This window comes from Pantherophis guttatus, chromosome 15 (assembly GCF_059756535.1).
Source record: "Pantherophis guttatus breed Tessera chromosome 15, ASM5975653v1, whole genome shotgun sequence".
Classification (NCBI taxonomy): Eukaryota; Metazoa; Chordata; class Lepidosauria; order Squamata; family Colubridae; genus Pantherophis; species Pantherophis guttatus.
Genome location: NC_142077.1, coordinates 9,104,907 through 9,115,777, shown reverse-complemented (window position 1 = coordinate 9,115,777; position 10,871 = coordinate 9,104,907). Strand labels below are relative to the sequence as shown.

Below are 10,871 nucleotides of genomic sequence, written 5' to 3'. Positions count from 1 at the left end.
AAAATAAAAAGGTTTCAAAAAAAAAGAGAATCCAGCACCGAAGCCTCACTCTACGACATCTACTGAACGGTCTTTTTTTGGGGGTGGGGGGGCTCCTGGTCAAGCAATCCCATTGGCTGGGAGTGTGTGGGGGGGTTTGGTTGCATAGGGTGGGTTGGGAGGGCGGATCAATCACCCCCTCCCTTTGATGAGAGGGAGGGGGGGCAATGTGTGTGCCCAGCGCCCCTGCTGGACGCGCGTGGAAGGGCAGCCGCGGCGCCCCGGTGTCACAAAATGGCCGCCCGGCCAGACAAGGAGCGACAAAATGGCGGCCGTCCCTGAAGCACGAGGGCGGGGCGGCCTTCCCGGGACACGGCGGAGCGGATTTTTCCCGGCCTTTCGGCTTCCCCGGGTTGACTTCTCTCCTCGGGGGAGGGGGGAGAACGGTCGCTCTAGGGCCTTCCCTGAGCTTGTCAGGTCCTCGGTGGCGGAGGCAGCCCGGGAACATGAGGAAACCAGGGAGTGGGGTGGGCTGCGGAGCATGGGAGTTGTAGTAGTGAGCGCCCAGGGCCCGCTGAGATCGGGTGGAGGGGCGCTCAAAGGGGGGGGGGCTGGGGCGGAGCTCAGTTCGGAGAAAAGGACGTAATAACGGAAGACTCGGATCCCGCACACGCGAGCGTGAAACTACTTGTGAACGGCACCCACTAAACCCCCCTCCCCCCCCCCACACCGCCTGACGCTGAGGAGACAGAAGGGCGCACGCGCAGATGAAAGCCCCTTCCCCCCACCCCGAGAGAACGCGTGCTGCGCGTGCGCGTTCGCCGCCGAGAGGCGTATAGAGGACAGAATTCTCTCACGGCTCCCCCGCCCCCCACCCCAGCCTGCTGGAGCAGTCTCTCCCTGTTCCCCTGGAAGAAAAAGAAGTCTCCAGAGCGCTTGCGCACGCTCTTCCCCTTCGCCTCCTTTCCCCCCCCCCCTCCTCCCCGTCCGACGCGCGCTTCCCGCCGCCCAATAGCCGGCGCGCTCTGGGGGCGCGAGGCGGGTGCTCGGCGGCGGATTGGCTACGGCGGCGGCCCAGCGCGCAGGCGCCGTGCGTGCGGGCGGCCGAGCGGGCGAGAAAGAGAGAGAGAGAGAGAGAGCGACGCCGCGCGCGGCGCTGCTGCGGCTGCTGAGGAGAAATTGGGCTGAAGCAGCGACAGCGCCGCCGCCGAGCAGGACGCGCGCACGACGACGACGACGACAACGACGGTCAAGAAGGCGGCGGCGGCGGCGTCGCCGGCGGAGGCCCCCTCAATATCACCGGCATCGCCGCCCACAGCAACAGCAGCATCCGGAGCGGCGAAAGGAGGCGGCGGCGGCGGCGAGGGGCCAAGTGGCGCGGGAGTGGCGGCGGCGGCGGCGGCGGCGACGGAAGCGGCGGCGGGGCCCGGTGGGATGGTGTCTCCCACCGGCGCCGCGGAGGGAGGCGGCGGCGGCGGTGGAGGAAGAGCGGGCCGGGCGCGACGGCGGCGGAGGCGCGGCGGCTCCCCCTCGCGGCGCTGAGCCGAGCCGAGGCGGCGGCGGCGGCGGCGGCAGGCGGGCGGCGCCAGGACCCCCCGTCTCCCGGGGGCAGCATCATGGTCCGGGAGACCAGGCACCTCTGGGTCGGCAACCTGCCGGAGAACGTCCGCGAGGAGAAGATCATCGAGCACTTCAAGCGGTGAGCGGGGCCGCCGGGGAGAGAATCGGGGATAAGTCCCGGGAGGCCTTTCCAAGCGGCCGGGGGAGCCAGAGAGGCCTTTACTCTCCGGGGAAGGGAGTTGAAATTGAGGGGGGGTGGCCGTAATCGTGGGCCGGGGAAAAAAAAAAAGGAGGCAGCCCCCTCCACGCCAATGGGACCGTCCCTTCCAAAGGGGGCGATTCCGAAGGTGCCTCGCTGCGACAGGTAAAGGGGGAGCCTCTTCGCAGGAGGAGGAGGAAGAGGAGGAGGAGGCAGTTTTGTGTGTCTGTGTGTCTGTCTGTGTGTGTGTTTGGATGGTGCCTGGGAAGCCCGATCGAGGCCCGGGATTTAAAAGAGGGCCTCTCGGGAGCCTGGCCCAAGAAGAAGTCAACCTGGACACAACCTGTCATCTGGAGGAACATCTGGAGGCTTCTGTCTGCAGCCCCCCCTCTTCCCCTTCTCTTCGACTGCGCCTCTGGAGAAGAAGAAACCCCAACAAGGAGCTATGCTGCTTTGCTGCTTTTTGTTCTTGAGGGGGGAAAAAAGGCTCTCTGGACTCCCTTTTCTGCATTTGGGCATTTTAGAAGCCTGGACCAAAAAAAAAAAAAAAACTCACTTCCATAAGGTGCAAGCAGCCTTCAAGCTCGTATAGAGACCGATTGCCGGATGGAGAGAGAAAGAGAGAGAGAGACGGATGCTGCACCACCGCCGGGGCCTTCATGTCGTGGGATTTTCAAAGAGCGCAGTTGGGATGGAAACCACTTTTACGCTAAGCCGTGCTTTAAAAAAAATCTTATTTTTGGTTTTGTTTTTTCTTTTTTCCCGCCCCCGCACTCTGATCCTGGACTACTGAGTGCTTGAATTTTTCTGCCCACCCCTCAGGCAAGGTGGCAATTGACCTCGGCAATTTTGAGGCTTCTTTGTTTTCTTATTCTTAAGGAATTATGAAAGGAATAACTGGAACGTGGATATTTTTGGATATTTAGGCACCGCTTTGAGTGACTAGAACACTGAAATTCCTTTTTTTTTTTTGAATCCGACTTCCTTTTGTTCTGTTGCTGTGGAACATTTCCGGGATGGCCTAATACTGAACAGTAGCTTAGTCTTCTTATTTGCATTCATGAGATCTATATTTTTTTTTTCTGGCTGTAAAAATTCACCCAGGGAGAAACCTTTTGGACAAAATACATGTTAGCCGAATAGCACTAGCGTGGTGCTACATGGGATGGCTTTTGTGTGCTGATGGACACATTCTAGATAACAGTTGCAGAAACATCTGTCTTAAATAATTATTTCTGGTCTTGCCTATTATGGCATTTGTGAAGGAAAACTCTCGTGCATCATTCTTGACTCCTATCTGGGTCAGCTGAAGTTATTTTCAGTGAAAGACTTAAGAGGATTGCAAGTTTTCTTGTAATTTTCTTCCTACTGTTTAGGAAGATTATGGAGCGTACCTAATGAGTCATCATGGGAAAAATAGACTTGCATGGTTACTTCATGGGGGAACAAGCTTGACTGGTGAATCTGGGGGAAGAGAGTGAAATTACCCTGTATTCTTAAATGGAAGCTTGTTTTGTTGATGGTCAGGATACATTTTCATTTTTTGGCCAAAGATGTCCTTTAATGTTATGTTAGAATTGATGCTTCCCATTACTCACCCCCCCCCCTATAATTCTGAGTTGGGGCACGCAGGTTACTAAATCAGAAGTGGATATTTATTCTGGTCTTATTATCTAGAAGATAGGAAAACGGTTTTAAAGTGTTGGAGTTCCCATATGCAAAATAAGTCTTGCGTGGGAGCTGAGCAGGTCCTTTCCTAGAGGTTTTCCTTTGTGTTGTTTTGTTGTTGTTGTTTGTGTGTTTGAATTGGTATCTGAGGAAGGCACGCATGTGCGCATACACACACACACACACACACACACACACACACACACACACAGTCTCCTAGTACTTGCTGTGATTAGCAACATAGAGCCTGATTCATCATTTGGCAGCCCAGCTTTTTAAAAAAGAAAACTGTTCCTTGATCCACCCTTTGCTGGAGAGGAGAGAACAACATGCCTCTCTCCGAGGGTTTAGCGCAGTGCTGGCTTGTATGAATGCCTTTCTAAAATGGCGGCCGGGTCCCAGTTTATGTCGGAAGGAATAGAGCCTCAAGCTGCACATAGAGGAGGGGGGGGGGGCTTTGTGAAGCAGCAGCAGCAGCAGCATCAGAAGAGCTGCGTAACAAGAGATTTCATCTGACTCCCTGGCTGCTGCTACCGCTGCAGAGCTTTCCCTCAAAATGTGCTGAAGGAGGAGATGCCTTGGAAAAGAGCAGCTGTAACTGAAGCACACGTATGCACAAGGGACGTCCCATTTCAAACGGGGGCAAATACTGTCCCTTCTCACCTTGCGCTAAATAATAGGAAACAGTGATGCAAGAAAAATTAAAAAAAAAAAAAAAACCCATGCACAAGTTTAAACATGGATGCAACAAAAATGTAATTTGCTCCATTCCAGGAAACTCTATCATGCAGATTGTGGTTGTGCTATATAAAACTGGAAGAGTTGCCTCAACTTTCCTTTTGGAGAAAGGGCAACACTGGTTTGGGGCTGCTGGTTTGTTGTGGGATTCTAAGGGCTTCTTGTGCCCCAATTGTTGGAGGAAATTAAAATTGGCATTCCAGCATGTTGTCTCCTGCCCTACCACCCTGTTTCCACAGAAGGTTTCTAATGCTGGATAAAGTTGCCATGGTGCTGTTGCTTAGAGATGAGTCAGAAAGACGGAAGGTTCTGGTTTTTATTCTCCCCCCCCCCAATGTGCCAGTTTTCACATAAGCCCAAGCGTGGTTGGATTTAAAAAGCCAGTTTATTTGGCCGGTGTTTGGTCCAATCGTTCAGTATATTTTTCATCGATCATTTGGGTTACCAGCCTTCTAACTTATCAGTCGGAATTGTAGTTGTGTTTTGGTCCGCAAGAGATGCCTGTGAATGCTGCCTGTGTACAACAGGGCGGCCCTTTCTTTGTATGACCCTGGGTGGGGGAGGGGACAGGTTGCACAACAATTGCATTGCGTTGCTGCAGGGTGTGTATACCAACAAAAGACTACTCCTGCAGTTGTCTATAGCTGTGTGCATTTTAATTACCAGAAGAGAAGCTCAAAGGGGAACAAAACCTCCCCTTTTTAGTTTTAGCTGGTCTCTCTGGCAAAAAAAAAAATTCCCACCCATCCCCCCCCTGCCTGGGAATAGGACAAAGAATTTGCAAAGAGCAAGCGGCGTGAACAGCCTTATAAGAAAACCAACCTACGGCTTGCTAATATATTAAAGATTACGCATGTAAATAGAGGCAACCTCACTATTTATCCTTTTGTGTCAATTTCAGTCATTCTAGTCGATGCTTGTTAAGTGTCCCTATCAGTTGGAAGAACTATATTGTTTATATACGTTTAAATTCTAAATAAAATATGGCTTATATTGGTATGTGAAAAATCAGTTGTTCCAAGCAGGGCGCGCTTAGGAGAATAAGAGTCATAAGAAATTACACAAACATTGGAATTGTACAGCTCTTTTACTCAGTGGAATGATCGATGAAGGACACTTCTAAGATGACCTTTAACATATAAGTAACTGCTGTTTAGAATCCGATGTGATAATTTGGGTTATCCCTGTTTTGGAAACTTGTTAGGAAAGATAGTTTGTAAATATATTATTTCTACTGTGCTTGTGCATATTAATTTACAGTGGGTTTTTTGGGGGGGTGGGAATAGCCCTGCAGCCCTTACAAACTTTCGGTAACCAATAACAAGGGGTCATGTTTGTGAAGGTGAAAGAGAAGTTGACACTCTTAAAATAAAAACCACTCTTTTAAGCTCTTAAAATGATGCAGTGCATCAGATGCAATGTTTATTCCCCCCCCCCATCCATATTAATTCACTACATGTTTAAAAATAGAGGCCCTGTTTAATCCATCCATATTGGTTTCTTCTGCTTGCTTTTTTTTTTTCTTTTCTGAGTTTCTATGAAAAACATTCCAGGAATCCGAAACTCTTAGATGGTCCTTTTTTTTTCTTTTTTTGATAGAAATCTGAGGAAATGATTGGTTGTGAAATCCTAACTCTGTCTCAATTATTGTAAAAAATTGAAACACTGAAAGTATGTGCTACTCTTGAAGGAGATGCAGAGCAGCTTGCAAGAAAGGGTGGCTAAATATAGCAAAGTTTGTCCTCTGCATGAATGCCAAATGTCCAGCAGTTCCCTCTTGATTAATTAGAGAAAAACAGCAGTCTGTTTTGAACAGAACAAGTGAGTCGATGTCGCTTTCTCTGTCTCTTTTTTTAAAAAAATAAAATAATAGGCACCTCAAGAATAAGGTGGGCTTCCAAGGCAGCTTTCCTTGTCCTTTATCATTGTTCTTATTTGGAAGTGATGGAGTTAAATACCAAATTGATAACCTTCCAAGTATGCTTTCCTGAGAAAAAAAGGCTTTTTTTGTAAATTTCCTGTTTTATTTCCAGTCTGGTCCATTTCATGGCTACACCGGTTCTTTTGCAGGGCAAGCTAAACCTGGCAGCGCTGATACGCTCCTGGGCACACGTATCTCTTCCAGTCACCGGTGTGCACAGTTCAAAAGCAATTTAGCCATTCTCTTTAATAACCAGGCTGTCTTTTCATGGTCACTCAGAAGTTGTGGTGGACCAATGGGCCTGAGGTTTATGCATAGCTGTCTTACGACAAGGACCGTGTTCCTTTCCCAGAGCCCTTCTGGGTAAGGGTGCAGGCCTGCTGCATAAATGACAAGAGAAGGATTTAGTGCAGAAGGGGGAAAGTGGTTGCGGAAGAAGTAGGCTTTCCTTCCCAGCATGAACCAAAATCCCCACATGGCAGAATAATTGGACTTGACATTAGAGTTTGCTTCGTCATGTTATTGCAGCCTTTTCTTTTAAACTTTACCCACTCCTTTGTTTCTCCTTGAAAGTGTGACAGCACGGCTGCAGAAACTCCAGCCGATTGCGAGCAGAATTGCTCTGCTCTTTTGACAGCTAGAAGGCCTCAGATCTCCCTCCTCCAAGGTTACTGAGTGAAACCTATCGGGGTCCACAAGCTGAAAGGAGCAAGTATTCCTCCCGTTTGACTTCTTCAGCCATCACCCGTGGCTAAACTCTGGTCGCTCCCTCCCTGACTCATCTGTTGGCTCTGTGTGAATCTGGGCCTTTGGTTTGCTCCCCTCAGCTTATAACTTCTGGCTTAAACGTTACATAATTACAGCCAGTGACTTTCCTGAGAAATTCTCACCGTGCTTCTCTGCTGTGAATAGCCTTTTCCGGTCATGGGGCACTTAGAAAGCATGGACTTTGGAGGTCTGTCCTGTAGTAGAATTTGCACCTGTTAAGCAAAGGTAGCCATGACCTACATTGTGGATTTCCTGCATGGAAGAACATTCGCCGCACACAGGATTCTTGGGTGCCCTTGATAGCATTCTATAAATAACGCTGCAGAAAAGATAAAAGCCACAGCTCCCTCAAACCTAGAAAGTCCCTGATAACTGGTGAAATGTCATCTAAGGTATTTTCTTCCATATTTAAATGGCTTCAGGTAGCCCGTTTCTGAATTCTCCCATTGATAGTAGCCCCTCCCAGCTCTTTTTGATACTGCATAATCGTATCATGTTCATTTCTTTATTTTCACTGCATCTACATTTGCCTTTTTTCCCCCCCTCATGGATCTCAAGATAATTTAGTCACAATTCTCAGAATTACTTTAATTGGTGGGAAATAATGACGACCCGTTCTGATAGACTTCATGGTCACCTGAGACCTTTGCTTTGGGTCTTCCTCATTGCAAGCCATCTTGATTAGGCATTGCACAGTATGCTCCTTTAACTGTTTTGCAAGTAGCTTGGCTACTTAAGAACGGTATTCATTGAAAGGCGTAATATTCCCAAACTAAGTCAGAGAGAGAAATCCCACTGAGTTGAGTGGGATTTATTTCTAACCATTGTCTTAAGATTCTGGCTTCGGATAAGGTGTTCCTCAAATGTTTTAATGTTTATTAGCTCCAGGAGTCTTAACTGGCTCCTGCGAATCTGGGCGTATCTAGTAGGGAGTCCATTAAACTTAGCTAAAACAATTCAGAATCACAACTTCCTCAGCTCCAATCAATATGCCTATTAGTTAGGAGCTCATAGAAGTTGCAGACTAGTATACAGGGGGGAGGGGGGTTTGTCATGCTGAAAGCTGGGCTGAGGAGTTCCTTATCTTGATGCTTACATTTACAATGCTATAGATTCTATCTCTTTGCAAACTTTTCTGGAGTGAAGCTTGATAGCTGAAAATGTCCTTGTGCTTAAACTAGTCATTGCCTGTGGCCCGCATGCGTTGATATTTTTTCCCCTGTGGCTCCCTTTACGATCTCTGGTCAGGTTAGCTGTCTGTTTTGTCTCGATGCTATAGGTTGTGCATTAAAATTCATCATTGGGTGCGATTGGCTTCCAGACCCTTGATTTCGGAAGCCCCTTTTCTTTAATGCATCGTAAACGTATGGTTCTGACTTGTGTCTGAGGCTTTACAAAAATGTGGCTCTTTCACTTTCACTGTGGTTTGTGGGCAGCCAGGTTGACCAATCGGGGCCTTGAAAGTAGCAAGAGACTTTTGGGTTTCATAATCAATTCTGAAGAAGCCGTCTTCGGCGGAACTTGCCTATGGAATTCAATCCACAGTGTGGAGAAGTCAATGCTTGCCTTTGACCTACCAAGGTTACAGAATTCTCTTGCTCTTGAGTGCAGTATGCGAATCCACCCGGGATGCTGAGCCACCTCAATATGAGTGGAAGTGGCTTTTTGCAGCTGCCATCTTTGTTTTCCTGTAATACTGGTTTTCAATACCTGTATGGTTGGGAGGGGCTGGCGAGCTCAAATAAATACCTGCTTTTACTTCATCCTCCTCTACAAGGATTAAACCTATTAAGTACACATTTTGAATGAAGAACTAAACAGTCTCTAGGGACAACATACCATGAGGACCATCAAAGCATATTATTGGCGCTTTCTTTCTAAAGCATTTCCCGCTTTGGTGTTACCAGAGCAAAATCCTCACACCACTAGCATTTTTGGCACCTGGATCACTTCCAGACAATAGCACCCAACTGTGCCAATGGCTGCTATATGTAGCTTTCCCTTTCGGAACAATTGGCTAGCTCTGGAAGAAGGCACTTACTGCAATTGCCCAAAGATGGTGGGGCCTGATTAATAATCCATGGATGGAAGTGGGACTGAAAATTAATATCGAGGTCTCCTCAAGCCAGCTGTTTTAGGCCTGTCGGCAGCGCATCTTAACTTTACCATCTCCTGGGGTGAACTTCACATACATTTTTTGAATTCTCCCTCCCTTATAATGAGGTTCCTTGTTTGACACGGGAAGGTGTATTTCTATCCCCTTCCCGTAGACAAGGAGGAAAGTGGCAGGAATGGTTTTTTTTTGGGGTGACCAGCATTAAAATATCTATCCATGTCCAATTAGATGAACATGTTAGATGTTACAACAGCTCAGAATTATTTTCGTGCTTCCTTCATATCATGTGAGTTTGGGGCACCTAGAGGAGGGAGGGAGGGAGGAAGGAAGGCAGGTTCACATTGAGGCCTTGACCCTCCAGCCCCCACGGTCTGCTCCAGAGGAATAAAAGTATCACGCTTAAATCAGGAACGGTCCTGAACAACTATTTTAGTATAGCTTGAGGAATTTGGCCACTGTGACTGAGACATTATGAAAAAACAGATTGAAGTTCCGTAGAAACTGGAGGTGTAGCGCTTAATGCATAGACCAGGCAGCACCAGGGATTCTTCTGGGAGAAATGTCCTACTTTAGTGCTGGTGGGAAGCAAAACTGACTTGTCCCCATGCTGCAAGTGGTCATGTATTGATTGGTATGGATTATGCAAGCAGCAAGCCCTTTAGAAAAAACCCCCAGCAAAGCCTCCTGTGCGTCAGGACCTTTAGAGCCCAGGGGTTGGCCCCCTCCCCCTCCCTCTTCTGCCCTGTTTGCTCTCTGTGCTGGCGGTTGGGAAAGAGCTGCCTTCTTGGAAAGGCTGAGGCTGGGCAGAGATGGGGAGGGAGGGCACATTTCACGTGAGCGCCCGCCTTTCCCAGCCTTCCCCTTTTCTGGACAGCCATTAAGCGGCTCCTGAAACCTCCCCCTGAAGCCACACGCCTAGTTCATTAGCACCTCCCTCCGCAGCAGCTTTTCACGGGGATCCTTTTTCTTGCTGGGCATTGATCCCGCACGCTGCAGCACTGCGGGTCTTCCCCCTCCCCCTCCAGATCGGTTAGCATGAAGCAACACAGCTCCCCCTCCCAGCGGCAACTGCCAACACAGGAGAGGATTGGAGAAGACCCAACGGGTGGGGCTGGGGTCGGATTGCCAGGCAGATTAGCCTTCACGCCGAGTGAAGTGAAGCCGAGTGACTCTAGGTTAAAGCACATGCAATCTGGGAATGCAGATCATAGAGAGAACTCTTTCCGAATGCTGCCTTCCATATCTTAGCATTTGCGGGTGGGGGTAGCGGTTGTGTCCGTTGCCTCTTTTATGTTTATTCCAGTTGCTTGTCATAGGAGTGAGTGATCTAAAGCCAATCCTCACACACCACCCTCGAGCATTCTGGTGTGGGTCAGTGACTTGGAAATGACACTTGGCAACCCCTTCGCCAGTACCGTTGCGCTGTTGCATAGTTTGGAGAGATCCTGGCTCCACATCTCTTCCCTTGGTGCTTTGTCTCCACCATTTCTGCTCCAGATTCCTCCTTGGGATATGTTGAAATATAGATTCTGTCCTCCAGAAGCTGCCGTAGCTGTTGCCTCTGTTCCCTGCTTCTTATCAGTTTGTCATACAGCGTCATGTTTTCAGCTGAGACGGGGGACGTTTTTTTCAGCGATCTCTGGGTCACATGCTTTTCCTGTCACCACAGAGGCAGACACCACATGGGAATCTGGCGCTTTTGGCATTCTAGGCTGGCCTACCGTAGAGATCTTGAACAAGTATTGATCCGTTGTTAAATAGTGGCATTGTTTTTGGTGAAGAATTCTGCCCCCCCCTTTTTTTTTTAAAAAAATAGTGACCCTAATCCCTGTGTGGTAGAAACACTAAGCCCTCCTTCCTTGGCATGTTCAGCGCAATCTTCTTGTGGAGGATTGATGTGACTAATGGTGCTGAATTTCACA

General features: G+C 48.8%; 1 protein-coding gene across 4 annotated transcripts in view; it reads left to right on the top strand.

Annotated features, from left to right (window-relative positions):
* Positions 1-1,452: 1,452 nt before the first annotated feature.
* Positions 1,453-10,871, top strand: part of SPEN (spen family transcriptional repressor) — a 55,008-nt gene continuing 45,589 nt past the window's right edge. For 2 of the 4 annotated variants that reach the window (XM_034401569.3, XM_034401570.3), the window contains exon 1: positions 1,480-1,678. In XM_034401569.3, coding sequence (XP_034257460.2) covers positions 1,596-1,678 — 83 coding nt within the window. In that variant the 5' untranslated portion in view covers positions 1,480-1,595. Of the gene's footprint in view, positions 1,679-10,871 lie in introns of all 4 variants that reach the window. The other 2 variants (XM_034401568.3, XM_087879011.1) reach the window with 2 other exon arrangements.